This window comes from Leucoraja erinacea, chromosome 4 (assembly GCF_028641065.1).
Source record: "Leucoraja erinacea ecotype New England chromosome 4, Leri_hhj_1, whole genome shotgun sequence".
Classification (NCBI taxonomy): domain Eukaryota; kingdom Metazoa; phylum Chordata; class Chondrichthyes; order Rajiformes; family Rajidae; genus Leucoraja; species Leucoraja erinaceus.
The window spans coordinates 31,163,554-31,180,904 of NC_073380.1; the positions used below are offsets into that span (position 1 = coordinate 31,163,554).

The window sequence follows — 17,351 nt, forward strand, 5'->3', positions numbered from 1 at the left end:
TTTTCATAATGGATTGCTGATTAAAATCTTCAGTCGAGCTTTGAGATCAATTCAAGAGGAACAGAGGAGGGAAAAGGATCAAGTTAATTTGCCTCTGCCACTAGTTTGCCCTCGCTGGAAAGTGAATGAAAACCACTGGAAATTGCATGGGCTTTGCAGGCAATTTGAACAAAATAAAACATAAGTTCCGAATCAGTATCAAGAATGGATGATATAGGAACTGATGATTGAAACAAAATGCATAAATGTCAAGAGTCAATAGTGTTTTATTGTCATATGGTCGAAACAGAACAAGGAAACTCTTACTAGTAGCAGCGCAACAGATATTTAGATGTTTAGAGTTAACTATGCTTAATGGAAACTGGTTTATCATGACCATTAAGATGACTCACCATAACCTCAGGGACAATTTGGGATTGTTTTCTCTGGAGTGTTAAAGACAGAGGGGAGACCTGATAAAAGTTGATAAAATTATAAGAGCCATAGATGGAATGGTGGAAATGTCAAATACCAGAGGGCATAGCTTTACGGTCAGAGGGGGGAAGATTTAAAGGAGATGTATGGAGCAAGTTTTTTTTTCAAACACAGTTGTAGGCGCCTGGAATGTTCTTCTGGGGTGGCGGAAAATGCAGGGACTGGAGGCATACAGATCACGTGCAAGCAGAAATAATTAGTTTAGTTAATCCTCCTGTATGGTACAGACATAATGGACTGAAGAACCTGTTCCTGTGCTGCACTGCTCAATAATCTAATTCAAAACAAACAACAAATGCAAGCATGAGTGAGTTAAAATTATGCATTATCAGTGCACACTTAGTTGCTAAAAGAGATTAAGAAAAATGAACAGTAAGCCAACATCAAAATTGATTTTTCTTCCTCAAACTGACTGTAGCTATCAGTTTTCTTTAGGGCATGCTAAATATATACTGCATGTACCCAAGTTCATTTTAAAACGTTAAGTCATCCCAAAATTCTCAATGCCCACCTAAAAGCTTCTGCATTACTGCACAATGGAGCATACTTCTGTAAATCAGTATCCATACATCTGGTTAGTTTAAGAAAAATGGTCGTGGCAGGTTCTCTTCTAATTCCCTCATAAATTTTGTGGTGACTGAAATTCTGCCTTATCAAATACGTACAACTACTTCTGACTATTGGAATCTCTCCGCTCACCGTTCCAGCCTCACTGCCTGTCATCAACTTTGGAGGAAATGGAAAGACGTTTATTACAGGGCATCTCCAATATTGTTCTGCACAGGAAGAATGAAGCACAGGATATTTTCCATTTAGGCTTCCATGGAATGATGGCTTTGTGAATAAGACAAATGCATCTCAGAAATCTGGAACCTGATTGAACACTAAATCCTAAAAAGAAGCAAGAGTCAAAGCTAAAGGCACCAAATCTATGCTGAATTTCAAGAAATCAGGAGGCTCTGTAATAGGGGCTGCTTCCACAAAGATTGGCTTGAAACTGGGGAGATGTAGAAACTGCGATAGCCACAAATCCTTCCTTAAAAAAAAAATCAATCATCAAAATCATCAGGAAATAGAAGAAATTGGAAAGCTGTTTTGGTGTCAATTGGAAGCTCATACAGTGCCCTCCATAATGTTTAGGACAAAGACCCATCATTTATTTATTTGCCTCTGTACTCCACAATTGGAGATTTGTAATAGTAAAAATCACATATTGTCAAAGTGCACATCGTCAGATTTTAATAAAGGCCATTTTTATACATCTTGGTTTCACCATGTAGAAATTACAGCAGTGTTTATACATAGTCCCCCCATTTCAGGGCACCATAATGTTTGGGACACAGCAATGTCATGTAAATGAAAGTAGTCACGTTTAGTTTTGTTGCAAATCCTTTGCATGCAATGACTTCTTGAAGTCTTTGAGTTGCTGGGTGTCTTCACTGGTGATGCTCTGCCAGGCCTGTAGTGCAGCCATCTTTAGCTTATGCTTGTTTTGGGGGCTAGTCCTCTTCAGCATATAAAAGGCATGCTCAGTTGGGTTCAGATCGGGTGATTGACTTGGCCACTCAAGAATTTACCATTTTGTAGCTTTGAAAAACTCCTGTGTTGTTTTAGCAGTATGCTTGGGATCATTGGTAGACAAAATTGCTGGAGAAACTCAGTGGGTGCTGCAGCATCTATGGAGCGAAAGAAAAAGGCAACGTTTCAGGCCGTAGCCCTTCTTCAGATTTGGGATCATTGTCTTGCCGTAGAATGAGTTTGGAGGCATTTGTTTGAACTTGAGCAGATAGGATGTGCCTACACACTTCAGAATTCATTATGCTGCTACCATCAGCAGTTGTATCATCAATGAAGATAAGTGAGCCAGTTCCTTCAGCAGCCATACATGCCCAGGCCATAACACCCCCACCACCGTGTTTCACAGATGAGGTGGTATGCTTTGGATCTTGGGCAGTTCCTTCTCTCCTCCATACTTTGCTCTTGCCATCACTCTGATATAAGTTAATCTTCATCTCATCTGTCCACAAGACGTTTTCCAGAACTGTGGTTGCTCTTTTAAGTACTACATGCACACTGTAAACTGGCCGTCCTATGTTTGCGGCTAACCAGTGGTTTGCTTTTTTCAGCGTAGCCTCTGTATTTCTGTTCATGAAGTCTTCTGCTTACAATGGTCATTGACAAATCCACACCTGCCTCCTGAAGAGTGTTTCTGATCTGTCAGACAGGTATTTGGGGATTTTTCTTTATTATAGAGAATTCTTCTGTCTTCAGCTGTGGAGTTCTTCCTTGGCCTGCCAGTCCCTTTGCGATTAGTAAGCTCACCAGTGCTTTCTTTCGTCTTAATGATGTTCCAAACAGTTGATTTTGGTAAGCCTATGGTTTGGCTGATGTCTCTAACAGTTTTACTCTTGTTTCACACTCATAATGGCTTCTTTGACTTTGATTGTCACAACTTTGGTCCTCATGTTGGTAAACAGCAACAAAAGTTTCCAAAGGTGATGGAAAGACTGGAGGAAAGACTAGGTGCTGAGAGCTCTCTTATACCTGCATTAAGGAGACATTTAAACACACCTGAGCAATTACAAACACCTATGAGGGCATGTGTCCCAAACATTATGGTGTTCTGAAATGGGGAGACTATGTATAAACACTGCTGTAATTTCTACCTGGTGAAACCAAAATGTATGAAAATACCCTTTAATTAAATCTGACAATGTGCACTTTAACCACATTTGATTTTTTCCCATTACAAATCTCAAATTGTGGAGTACAGAGGCAAATAAATATATGATGGATCTTTGTCCCAAACATTATGGAGGGCACTGTATCTGGTCTTACAGATAAAAAAGAAACCTACAGATCCTGAATGGGATGGCCTCTGGAAATCATTGAACATGAGAATCAGAGAAATCATATAACAAGAATAGCAAAACAAATGTGGTCACTTCGTTCCCTACCTCTGATGTTCACAACATCCATATACAGAAAACACTTTTTAAACTTACCCAACGTGAAGGGTCGCTGATCAGATTAATGAAGAGTGAAGACAGTTTTGTTCTACGAACTTCCTGAGAGGTTGCACAAGAAACACCCATAAAGCATTCGGCACATGCTTTCCGCACTCCCCACACATTATCAGAGCATAGCTGGAAGAACCTTGGTAACTACACAGAAAAACCCAAGAAAACAGTATTTTCAATCACAGTTGCCACATCATTTGAGACTGTAGCATACAAAAATATAATTCACAGAAATTATAGATTTCAACTGCATTAAAGTATTCATTTCAAAATTAAATTCTGAGTTTCCAACAAAATAACAGACCCAAGTACAATATAACTTAAAATTGATGTTAAAGTTTAAGTGGTAAATACAAAAGAATTCATCAGCATGCCAGGAATAGGGAATGTTTAAAATGGTTATGGGATTAAAAATGAGTTTCAATGCCATGTGCTAAGTTCATTTCTTGGAATTAACTATTGGATCCTTTGAAACTAAAATGCACAATAAAATAAAGAGAGTTCACAAAGTTGACACTTCAAAATGTACTAGATTATATTATATCCCGACAATAGCAGCAGGGAATATATGGAAAGCAAACTGTGATGATGCGAGATGTAAACGGAGCTCTATACATTTAAATGATACAGTATTTAAACTGGTCTCTGCCTAGTTTTTCCAATCTTGGCAAATGCAGGAGTAGTGCACCAATTGCTCTTAGTGCCTAAAATTTCAGAGGCACTAAGTTCTATCCAATTTCTACCACTCCCTCCCACCCCTACTGAAGGCACATGTTGGGGCAGGGGTCAAAATCTGCTTTAATAACCTCACTCTTGCCTTGCTCAAATAACCTACAGACACTCACTGCCAAGGTGCACACGTTAAGGATGGTCCTTAGGTAATTACCAGAAGGCTGGCGGCATCTGCTGAACCTTACCCCCAGGATGAGCCTTCTAGGGAAAGGGAGGAAAAGAAGGAAATAGGAAACAAATAAATGGGAAAAAACACTAAAACCTACTTAATTCTACCTTTTGAAAGTAGTTTTTACTGCCCATTAAAATAGAAATATATCCTCGAGAGCTGCCATAGGAAACAGTATCGATGGTCAGTATTTGTTCTTGAAGTGCTTTACTAACACTATGTTGGTGCACAAATAACCTTGACAAATTGTTGTCTCATTACATAAAACAGTGTTCATTAAAAGTGAACAGCAAGTAAATGAATTCATTGTTGCTAGTGGGTTGATTCAACTACTGTACAGTGCATGTCAAGATCAGCAAAACTCTTCACCTTGTTACTTATTCATAACAATATACCTGGCACATTATAATTTTGAACACTTGTCAAAACACTTTAAATGTATTTTTGTACCCGTGATAGTCAAAGGTTGGAGTTGCTATGTTGCGTTAATCATCAGATTATGATACTTACCAGCAATTCTTCGGTAGCTTCCCGACCAACAACATTAGATATATCCCCAATATTGGCAGCACACACCTGAAAAGAGAAGTCAAACTTTCTTATAAACTCAACTTAAACATGGAATATAGTTGCACGAGTTGGCCATTCGGCCCAACAAGCCAGCACCGCCATTCAATTTGATCATGGCTGATCATCCAAAATCAGTACCCTGTTCCTGCTTTCTCCCCATATCCCTTGAATCTGTTAGCCCTGAGCTACATCTAACTCTCTTTTGAATACATCAATCCAATCAAAGTGAACATTTTAGTTCACTTTTCTAGTAGTCATGTATCCAACACTGTTTTTTAGTCTCATTGTCTGTAACTCGTTTTCAGCCAACTCACAGCTAACAATGGCCCGTTTCCTTTATCATCATTACTTTTTTGTATATTTTTCAATCATTTGTTCTATCTCTCTATATCACCGTCTATATCTGTCGTTTCCCTTTCCCCTCACTCTCAGTCTGACGAAGGTTCTCGACCCAAAACTTCACCTATTCCTTTTCTCCAGAGATGCTGTCTGACCCACTTAAACCAGCATCTGCAGATTCTTCCTACACATTGTACAACAGTAACTAAGGAACAATGTTGTTAGATTTTGGTTGAAGTGCAAACTTTTACTTTTAATGTCAAGTTCCACTTGGAGTCATAGAGTGATACAGTGTGGAAACAGGCCCTTCGTCCCAACTTTCCCACACCGGCCAACATGTTCCAGCTACACTAGTCCCACCTGCCTGCGCTTGGTCCATATCCCTCCAAACCTGTCCTATCCATGTACCTGTCTAACTGTTTCTTAAACATTGGGATAGTCCCAGCCTCAACTACCTCATCTGGCAGCTTGTTCCATACATCCACCACCCTTTGTGTGAAAAGGTTACCCCTCAGATTCCTATTAAATAGTTTCCACTTCACCTTGAACCTATGTCCTCTGGTCCTCAATTCCCCTACTCTGGGCAATCTACCCATTCTATTCCTCTCATGATTTTGTAAACCTCTATAAGATCTCCCCTTATCCTCCTGCCCTCCAAGGAGTAAAGACCCAGTCCACTTAACCTCTCCCTATAGCTCACACGTAGTCCTGGCAACATCCCCATAAATCTTCTCTGAACCCATTCAAGCTTGACAATATATTTCCTATAATATGGCGCCCAGAACACAATATTCTAAATGCGATCTCACCAATGTCTTATACAACTGCAACATGACCTGACAACTTATATGCTCTATACTCTGACTGACCAAGGCCAATTTGCCAAAAGCTTTTTTGTCCACCTTATCAACTTGCATCTTGACCCTCAAGAAACCTCTGCTCTACAACACTCCCCAGAGGCCCACCATTCACTGTGTAGGTCCTGCCCTTGTTAGACATCCCAAAATGCAACACCTCACACTTCTCTGTTTTAAATTCCATCAACCATTCCTCAGCTCACCTGCCCAATCAATCCAGATCCTGCTGCAATCTTTCACAACCATCTTCACTATCTGCAAAACCACCCACGTTTGTATCATCAGCAAACTTGCTAATCTTGCCCTTTATGTTTTCCTCCAAATCATCGATGTAGATGACAAACAGTAACGGGCACAGCACTGAACCCCGAGGCACATCACTAGTCACAGGCCTCCAGCCTGGGAAGCAACCTTCCACGGAGCCAATTTGCTATCCATCCAGCCATCTCTTCCTGGATCCCATGAGATCCAACCTTCCAGAGCAGCCTACCATGTGTAACCTTGTCAAATGCCTTGCTGAAATCCATGTACATGACATCTACAGCTCTGCTCCCATCTACCTTTTTGGTCACGTCTTCAAAAAACTCAGATTTGTGAGACACGACGTCCCACTTGCATTACCATGCTATCTCTAATCAGCCCTTGCCCGTCCAAATGCCTGTATAACATATCCCTCAGAATAATCTCTGGTAAATTTCCAACTACAGCTCACCGGCCTATAGTTTCCAGCATTTTCCCTGCAGCCCTTCTTGAAAAGAGGCACAACATTTGCCACCCTCCAGTCTTCTGGCACCTCTCCTCTATTTAAGGATGACGAGAAGGCAGGAACGGGGTACTGAATGTGGATGTCAGCCATGATCACGGTGAATGGCGGTGCTGGCTAGAATCGCAGAGTGGCCTACTACTGCACCTATTGTCTATTGACTTGTAAATTTCAACCAGGGTTCCTGCAATTTCCTCTCTGGTTTGTAACAATGTCCTCGGACATATCTGATCAGGCCCTGGAGATTTGTCTACCTTTATACACGATAGTGCCTTCAGTACTTCTTCGACGGTAACACTGACTGCTCTCAAGACTTTCATTGACTGCCCCAAGTTCCTCCATCCTACTGTCTTTCTCCTTGGTAAATACAGAGGAGACATACTCATTGAGGACCTTGCCCATCTCTTGTGGCTTTGACTCCTGAGGTCCCACTCTCTCTAGTTACCCGTCTGATTTTTGCACTTCTGATTTTTTTCAGTTTACTCCTTAGTTCCCAAAACTCCTCCAGGGATGCACTTGATCCCAGCTGCCTATACCTGTCCCATGCATCCTTCTTGTTTTTGACCAATACCTCAATTTCCCTCATCAGCCAAGCTTCCTTAAATTTGCCTGTTTTGCCCTTCACTCTAACGGGGACATACGTATCCTGAGCTTTCATCGGCACTTGGCCGATATTCCTTTCCCCTCAAATAACATGCTCCAGTCAACTTGAGCAAGAACTTCTCTCATACCCTCAGAGTCGGCTTTACCCCAGTTGAGCATTTTAACACGTGGGCACCTCTCTGTCCCGATCCATAACTATCTTAAACCTAATTGAACTGTGGTCAGTGGTCCCAAAATCCACAGACACTTCATTAACTTGCTGTTCCCAATACTAGATCCAGTGTTGCCCTCTCACGTGTGGGAGCCTCTACATACGGCTTGAGAAAAGACTCCTGAACACTTTTGAGGAATTGCACTCCATTTAAATTTTAGTTCTTTTAATGTAGTTAACGTAAAATGAACAGTGGTAAGGTTGAACTATAGCAATAAGGAGCTCTGTTCTTCCTGTATTAACTAAAAAAGTTAAGAGAATCCAACAAATCAGATTACATATACTGACCTTCCGAACATGGAACATCCGACAATCACAGCACATTTCACAGAATCGTTGCAGTATATATTTTTCAGTGATAGCTTTCCCTACCATGGGAGCCATTTTGCACATTATCTATAATCAAGGTAAAAGTAAACAATGGCAGTAATGAAAAGACAAAAAAGAAAAATGTCTTAATCTTTCAAAAATCACAAGTGGAATAACTCAAAACATACAACCGGACAGAATACCTCTCATTTAAAATCGGAAACAGTTTAGTTTGACCAATATAAACTAGGTTGAAACAAGCTATTTCTAACTTCATAAATGTGACACAATGACACCACTGGTCCCATCAAAACTATGTCAAATCCATGTGAAGCAGTCCAGTCACTCTTAGGCTTCCTCACCCAACTCTGCAAACCAGTGCTTATCCAGATTTCATTTAAGGCACCAAATTATTTTGTTTCCATCACCCTCACAGGTAGTGAATTCCAGATGCAAACTTCCCTCTGAAGTAAAAACATTTCTCCTAACTTCCCCTATCTTCCACAACATTTTACTGTGTTTGGCTCTATTTACTAAATCTAAATCAGTCATGATCTTGTTCTGCCCTGTCAAATCTCCTCCCAAATATCTTTGCTCTAGGTCTGACTGAAACATTAATCAAGATCTTTCCGACCCCGGCCATTCCTTCTTCCCATTCCCGTCGGGCAGAAGATACAGAATCCGAAAGCCTGCACCACCAGATTCAGGAACAGCTTCTTCCCCTCTGTTGTCAGGCTTTTACATAGAAACATAGAAATTAGGTGCAGGAGTAGGCCATTCGGCCCTTCGAGCCTGCACCGCCATTCAATATGATCATGGCTGATCATCCAACTCAGTATCCCGTACCTGCCTTCTCTCCATACCCCCTGATCCCCTTAGCCACAAGGGCCACATCTAACTCCCTCTTAAATATAGCCAATGAACTGGCCTCAACTACCCTCTGTGGCAGAGAGTTCCAGAGATTCACACTCTCTGCGTGAAAAAAGTTCTTCTCATCTCGGTTTTAAAGGATTTCCCCTTTATCCTTAAGCTGTGACCCCTCGTCCTGGAAGCTGTATATTTTGAACTGTCCTTCCATGAGCTAGGGTACATTATCACAATAAGATAGAATGTTTATGTATCCCAGGAGTGAAAACACAACATCATGTCTCCCAGGAATCACAAAACACAACATGCATGAAACATGAAATTAAGTGATGAGTGGAAATTATTGGGAATGTGCAAAGATTTGGGGGAAGGGGGGGGGGGAGAGGAGAAGGTGAGATCAGTCTACCCCACGACCAAGGGGGAGGAACTGTAGTTAGATAGCCTCAGGGAAGAAGGGAAGAAGCCTCCTATGGTTTTCTGTACTGCATCTTGGTGGAACCAGTCTGTTGCTGAAGGTACTCCTCAGGTTGGCTTGTGTGTCATGGAGGGGGTGAGCTGCATTGTCCAAGTTGCTCTGCAGTTTGAGGAGCATCCTCCCCTCCAAGACCACCTCCCATGAATCCAACTCCGCCCTCTCTACTTCATTGTGGACATAGAACTTAGTCTTTGGAATTATTGTGCTGCAATGCCGACAACTACAATTTGCACTGATCTTCCCCTTTGCTCTATCTATTGTATTTTGAGTTTGGCTTGATTGTCTTTATCTATAGTATCAAATTTGATTGGATAGCATGCAAAACAAACCTTCGAACTATACTTTGGTATACATGCCAATATACATGCCAAAGCTTTCAATTTTATCAGACAATTATACTTAAAAATAATAGGCATTTCACTTACTGCTACAGTTTCTGTTTTCAAATCATCATTGCTCTCTGGGGCAGTTAGATCCAGTAGAACAGGACATACTTTGGTCTCCACGTCATATCTTTCTATTATCTCTTGTTCTAATATCACGAGCAATGATGCCTGACTGGTCTTTCTCACCTGTAAATAATAAACAAAATTATCAGCTGACCCGTCACAAAAGACCATAGTTCAAAAAGATAACATTTATACAGTATATTTTAATCAATTGACTGATTTAAATAGAAATACCTTTATTATAAAGTAATTTATTACAACAGTTAATTAACTTTTAAATATGGCATGAGAACTTTCACAATGTTTTAATTACACCTGGGAGAAATTCAAATAGCACAATCCTTCAAGCTAAGACACATCTAACCAATTAACAAAATCTAATTAACATATTAATAGAATCTATCAAATAGTCAATTGTACACTGGGACATTTGGGCAGGTTAGGAAAGGTTTAGAGGGATATGGACCAAGCACAGGCAGGTGGGACTAGTGTAGATGAAGCATCTTGGTTCACAAGGCAAGTTGGGCCAAAGGGTTCGTTTCCATGCTTTATGACTATGATTCTGAATGCAGATGCTGAAACCTGGAGCAAAAGGCTTTTGGAGGAATTCAGCAGGTCAGGCATCATCTGAGGGGGAAAGGAATGGGTGGTCTTTTCAGTCAAGAGAGGATCGAGAGGGAAGAGAGTCAGTATAAAGAGAGGAGCAAGGGCGAGATTCCAAATCTAACGGATGACTATTCAGAATATGAAAAGTCAACTGAAAATACATGAATGATTCAATTGACAATGCGATGATGGAAAGAGTATTAAACTGCATGTAATCTCCTCCTTCTTACTCCCTTGGAATAGAGGATGACTTGCTTTCACTCTGGTTTCATTGGCTCCAGAGTGATCAAAAAGGCCAATGTGGAAACGGCAGACTCCTCCATAGATGGGGGATCTCGTCAGCAGTTTATAAAACAGTTTGCTTCTTGTTGCCTGCAGAGTTTCTGTGATCTCCTGAAGCATGCCCTTCAGATTTTCAATAGCCACCCACCAGTGGAGGTGGCATTTTTACCCCAAGGGGGCTTTGAGCTTTTCCTTCAACCTTTCCCTTTGACAAATCTGCAATCTCTTCCCATGACGGAGCTTGGAGAATATTGTCTGTCCACAAGTTTGATGTCCATTAAACTTAGACATTGCAACCATAGGCTCAGTGGCTCAAATCAACATGTGTTGAATATTATAAAACTGAAGTGTTGAGTGCAATCCCCAGTTAGTGCAGGGTTAGCTAACCTTTGGTGGTGTACCTGTTTGTGGCGGAAGGAAGGGGTAAAACCCCAATATCCAAACCGAGGTAGCTCTGTCAGAATGCTTGTGGCATGAACTTAACCTTGGATCCAACACACACGCCCCACTCAGAAACAGATATAATTGGCCGCAAAAGTGATTAATTAGATAGCTTCCTGTAGTTATCAGACAGTAACTCCGCGTGTCAGGGTCTTGGAGAAGTGGAAATGGTTCATAAGAAAAACATGCTTGCAGACAATTAGGCCATAATAAGCAGTTTACTAGCTTGTCGTTGTTTAAATATATAGAAAGAGAGCAATGTAACAATAAACAAATCAGGAAAAGGGCATCAATGTATTAAGCCTACACCTCTGGTAAACCAAAAGTTTTCATAGGATTGCAATCAAATGGGGGGGAAAAATTGACCACGTTTAAGTAAAAATAAAACATTTACTGGCACATTCAAAGAAAAAAAAAAAAAAGACATTTACCTGGTTGTTTGAATCTGCAAGGCATCTAACCATGAAGGGCAATAAGTATTTGGAGAAAGCATAAGAAATGGAAGGCCTATTTTCTTGGCAGAATATGGCAATGTGAGGCACCTGTTCCATCAACTCTGCACGGACATTTGCTTCTGTAAAAAGCATATTTTACATTACACAATGATCAATGAACAAAATTATCTGAAACACTGTTGACCTGATGATTTATTATGAGTGTATTCTGAAAAGATGGGGTTATTTTTTTAAATGTGCAGAGATAGAACATACATTGCTAAATTGCCTCCCTTGAATTAAGCGCTTCAAAATCTTTGTAAAGTTGAGAATATGGCAATGGTAGAAATTATTTTCCTCAACTACCTTGCGTTACCAAAAATTGCTCTGCCAAGGACAAGAAGGCTCTGCAGAGAGTAGTGCGTTCGGCCGAACGCACTATGGGAACTTCACTCGCCCCCCTGCAGGAACTATACAACAGGAGGTGCAACTCCAGAGCAAACAAAATCATGAGAGACCTCTTCCACCCCTGCAACGGACTGTTCCAGCCGCTACGGTCAGGCAAACGCCTCCGTTGCCATGTGGTGAGAACGGAGAGGTTGAGAAGGAGTTTCTTCCCAGAGGCAATTCGGATTGTAAACGCCTTTCTCACCAGGGACTAACTATACAGAACGTTTTTCCTTCTATTATTTATTATGTAAAATAATATGTGTGTTATGATTGTGTTTATAATTTGTTTGGTTGTTTTGTTGTTCCGCGAGCATTGCCACTTTCATTTCACTGCACATCTCGTATGTGTATGTGACAAATAAACTTGACTTGACTTGACTTCATGGCTTTTGACTTTCAAATTTGCATTTGATTTTCTATTTAATTTTCCAATGTTGCAACTTACTCGAGACTCCCAAATAACTCCAGTCGCCCATCACAAGACTACCCTATTGAACAAGGGACCAGCAAATCACACATATAAATGTCATTGTAGTGTGCTCTGAAATTAGGAATTTAATTAATCATCTATACTAGTCTACAAGTTATTTAAATATGCATTTAAAATGTACTTCCTGTCATGTGAATCTGATTCATTTGTTAATGTGGCAAAGTACGAATCGCATTACCCAAACAAACATCACCCTAATAATTAATCAGCAGGGTAAAAATGAACATCACTCATTAATGACACCATTTCTTTTGCAGATACACCTGTGAAACAAGTCCTTTGGCCCACTGTGTCCGACCATCAATTACCCATTCACAGTAGTTCAATGTTATCCTGGTTTCTCATCCACTCCCTACACACTAGGTATAATTTACAAAGGCCAATTAATCTACAAACCCACACATCTTGGGGATGTGGAATAAACCGAAGCACATGGAGAAAGCCCATATGGTCACGCAAAGAACATGGAAACTCCACACAGGCAGCACACAAAGTCAGGATTGAACTTGGGTCTCTGGCACTGAGAGGTAGCAGCTCTACCTGCTGCCCAACTGTGCCGCCCACTGTTTTTCAATACTATCAAACAGTTCAAAATATTTTGGCAAGTGGAAAACTTTCATCTTTATGTCTTCTATACTATTTTCTTATTTACATATTTGGAGTTTTTATGACATTCTTCTCCTTTATGGGCTAATGGTAAATTCTAAGCTTCAACCATTAGAGCAGAGAAAATAGCACCCTAGCAACAGTCACAAATACAGGCAAAATCCATTTGTCATTTGCCTATTCAAATTCGCTTCAATTCCTGGAATGGGTTTAAACAAAACGTGTTGTAAATTCTGTTTGCAGGTTACAGTAACTAGGAATGAAATTTTATACTGACAATGGGTTGCATCAGTCATCACTAATAATGGGCAATAAATGAATATGCAGGACAAGTGATTTACCAGCGCTAAGCATATTACATTTGCCAAAGGAAACCCTGGTTAATAACAGAACGTTATAATTTGTTGCTGGGCATAACTTGTATAGCATTCTGTCACACTTTGAAATGAATGAACTGCAGTCTAAAATATCCCAAATAACTGCTTTAACAATCAATATCCCTCAGTTTTCAGTGCTTGAACATCAAAAAACTCAAAAAGATTGCCTTTTGAACAAACATATAACAAATCAGAGTAAATTAGTTTCAATCTTCAGTGTATTATATTTCACTTCCTAATTTTTGGGAACTGCGGATGGGGCAAAGGAAATACACACTTTTAGATGCTTCCGAGGTTAATTTGGTGCAAATGCATTAATCTACTCCATTAATATACCCTTCACCAGACCAGGGCTCCAATTCTCACACTCCCTCTGCACACTAGAACCCTGATTTCCCCAAGAAAAATACCAGGTTCACTGGCAACATCTTAATACCATGCAACATCTATTGTGTTGAATTACACCATCCACTAGTCTGGAAAATCTACCAATCTGGCACTACGGCCAGAGTGCGCCCAGTTAAATATGTTTTTGTGTATTCACTGTAGCCACAAATGTTATACACAATATAGAGCATAGTATGTCTGGTGTTGTGCTCAAATTCATAAATTGAGTTCCATTTAGTCATAGAGTCATACAGCATGGAAACAGGCCCTTTGGTCCAACTTGCCCACGCCAACCAATATGCCCCATCTACTCCACTGCCGCCTGTCTGCGTTTAGCCCATCTATACTATTACTAAAACTCTCATCTTGACCACTTCCGTTTAAAAATTATTTTTTTAATTTGCAAAACCAGTACACTTTATCGATAGGATTTTTTTCGCCATCTTACTCACCGTTCTACTCCAACCCACCAAGTTTTTTTCCGATCGGTGGAATTATACAAAAGTTATGAAGGTTTAAGAAATTGTGAGATCGCGAGACCAATCACAGATTGGTCTTCTCGCCTGTCAGTCACCATGAAGGTAACGTTCCTTCCGGCACCCGCTGGAGAATAAAGCCCCGGAGGCGGGACAGAGTCTGCAAGAAGCGCTGATTGAGTCCGCAAGAGGGGAGTCGGAAAAGCCGGCTGTGTGCAGTCTTGTAAGCCAGCTGCGTGGAGTCGGGGAAGCCGCTGTGTGGAGTCTGGAGGTGCTATGTGGGGTCGGGAGGTGCTATGTGGGGTGCCACGGCCAGTGGCCGCTGAGTGGAGTCCTTCCACCCCCCTTGCCCCCACACCCTCCTTGCCCCCACACCCTCCTCCCCCTCAGACACCCGAGTCCTGGCAACATCCTCGCAAATCTTCTCTGCACCATTTCCAGTTTGACGGCATCTTTCCTACAACTTGGTGCCAAAAACTGAACACAATACTTGAAATGCAACCTCACCAACGTCTTGTATAACTGCAACATAACCTCTCAACTTCTATATTCAATACTCTGACTGATGAAGGCTCATGTGTTGAAAGCCTTTTTGGCCATCCTATCTACCTGTGGTAAGGGATTCTGAAAGCAGAATACCTCCATATAGAATCCTTAATTACTCCTGATAGGGAATGTATTTATGGACAGCAAGGCGAGTAAACTTGGTTATGCCAAGGAATCAATACAGGTGAATCAAAAGATATAAACACAGCAGTTAAGATAGACTCTCTCTATTCCTTATTAAGCACTGCACCACATTATGGATTGGTTATAGAAACTGATTACCTGGATCTTCTGCTAGTTTACTTATTCTCTCGAGCACTGCGAGGCAGTCTTTTTCATCGTCGCTGACTGCCCGCAGCGTATCCAGCAAACCTCTTGCTACCATTTGTCTGTTAAAGAAAAAAACAAAAAAAACTCAAAACACTTCAACATTTCATCAGAAACCCTTGATAAACAAAGTTATTCTTAATATTAAACATGCTATTTAATCAATAAGATAATTTCCCAACTTCCTATACCACAAACAAGCATGCACAGACTTGGGTGCGGTAAAATAATCTATTTTGATGCTCTGCTTCAAAATGAACCAAAAAAAGTTGTTCATCAACTGATACTAGTAGTATTTAATTGCAAAGTAATACATTTCACAGAATCCTGGTCACATTAAAAAGCATCAGTTTTGCTCATAAGCCAGGTACTTGGAACATAATCTATTACCTTTCAATAAGTTACAACACTTAGTGACGATATGCTATGCTCCATAGTAGAGAACAGCATACAGCGGCCTAGGCTTAGATCAAGTAGGTATCTCAAATGCACTAATACAGGGACATTTTGATACTATCTATTTGGGTTTTGAAAACATTCCCATAATTCCTCCTAATGGATAAATCAGACCAATTCATAACGAGTTGGTCTCCATTCGTCGTTTTTTTGGAATCATATGGTGCAACACAATTGTAAAAAATAACTGTTTCAGGACTGGACAAGGGTTGGTCAAGATTATAAATAATGATCTCCTTTTCTTTTTTATTTTCTTTTCTTTTCTCTATTTTTCTCTCAACTTTCTTCATTTACTCGTTTTCTTTCTTCACACACTATATATTTCACATCTTTCTATCCTTTACTATCTAACTTATTTTTCTTATTCTCATCTTTTTTCAATGTAACAAAAAAAAAAAAGTTGTACATAAAATGTATTATGAAAATATATATTAGGCACTTTGGTTCCATATGACTGTACTTACTTCTAATAAAATAAAATATTTAAAAAAAAAGAAAACATCCCCATAATGATTGTTACATGCCATCCCATATCTCCCAGCAGTTAAACTTGCAGGTAGGAATTGCAGATGCCGATTAATACTGAAGCAGACACAAAGAGTGGGTGTAACTCAGTGGATCAGGCAACATCTCTAAAGAAAACGGAATGGTGTGGTTTTGAGTTGGAACTCTTCTTCAGACTGAAGAGAGCAGAAGGCTAAATGCAGATCTGTACCACGCCTTTGTACCACTATGTTAGATTACACAAACATCAAGGTTTAAAGGCTTAGACTGGAAATGAGAATAACTCCAATATCTCTTAGGTTTATTCACTCTACTTTAGCTGCTATCTGTTAGCCATTGCACTAATGCTGAGTCAGAGTCGTACTTCCAAAGATATATAGGGTAAAAGACAAAGTGGAACTGCTGTTCAGCAAGGAAAACTGCAGGTCAGTAACACTGTTTCCCAGCCGACAAGCTCATACAATAGGATTAATGATCAGTTGGAAAAGCAGGGACTAATCAGATAGGCAACATGGCTTTGCCGAAGGGGAGACACTGTATGATCAATTTAATCGACTAGTTTGAAAAGTTGTATTTATGAGGGCAGTACAGGAGAAAGGGTTTACATGGACTTCAGTAAAGCCTTCAACTCATTCCCACATGGTAGGCAGCAAAGATACTACAGCGGAGCAAGATAGTCCACTCGATGAAAAAGCCGTAGTAGGTCATGCGTAATCTTTAGCGCCATTTCCGTAATCGGCTTCCGTCTTCGCTCTAGTATCTTTGCTTTGGTCATGGCGTCTTCATATTGCTATTATTTTACCAAATACTACACAATTTTTTTTTTCCCCTCAGGTGCAGGTGATCATTTTGAGATTCCCGCCTAGTCTTCCTTATTAACTTTGAACATAGAAAATATTACCATTAGGAAGGAGCTCCAGAAAACCCTGCACCCATGCAAGTCATCACTGACAGCATTTAAGTGTCTAAATGAGCACTTGAATTGCCATGGCATAGAAAGCAATGGGCCAACTGCTGGAAGATGGGTCTATTCTCATGGATGTGGTGGGCCAAATGGCCCATTTCCATACGGTACAAGCCTAAAGTCATAGGAGCTCCTTTAAAATTAATAAAGTTATATAATGATTAAAC

The 17,351-nt window shown here is 40.4% G+C and overlaps 1 protein-coding gene across 3 annotated transcripts in view; it reads right to left on the minus strand.

Annotated features, from left to right (window-relative positions):
• LOC129696240 (serine/threonine-protein phosphatase 4 regulatory subunit 1-like) overlaps positions 1–17,351 on the minus strand; it is a 60,134-nt gene that overhangs the window by 29,405 nt on the left and 13,378 nt on the right. For all 3 annotated transcript variants that reach the window (XM_055633944.1, XM_055633945.1, XM_055633946.1), the window contains 6 exons: positions 15,216–15,322; positions 11,599–11,741; positions 9,815–9,961; positions 8,027–8,134; positions 4,906–4,971; positions 3,480–3,638 (listed from right to left, as the gene is read on the minus strand). In XM_055633944.1, coding sequence (XP_055489919.1) covers positions 3,480–3,638; positions 4,906–4,971; positions 8,027–8,134; positions 9,815–9,961; positions 11,599–11,741; positions 15,216–15,322 — 730 coding nt within the window. The remainder of the gene's footprint in view (positions 1–3,479; positions 3,639–4,905; positions 4,972–8,026; positions 8,135–9,814; positions 9,962–11,598; positions 11,742–15,215; positions 15,323–17,351) is intronic.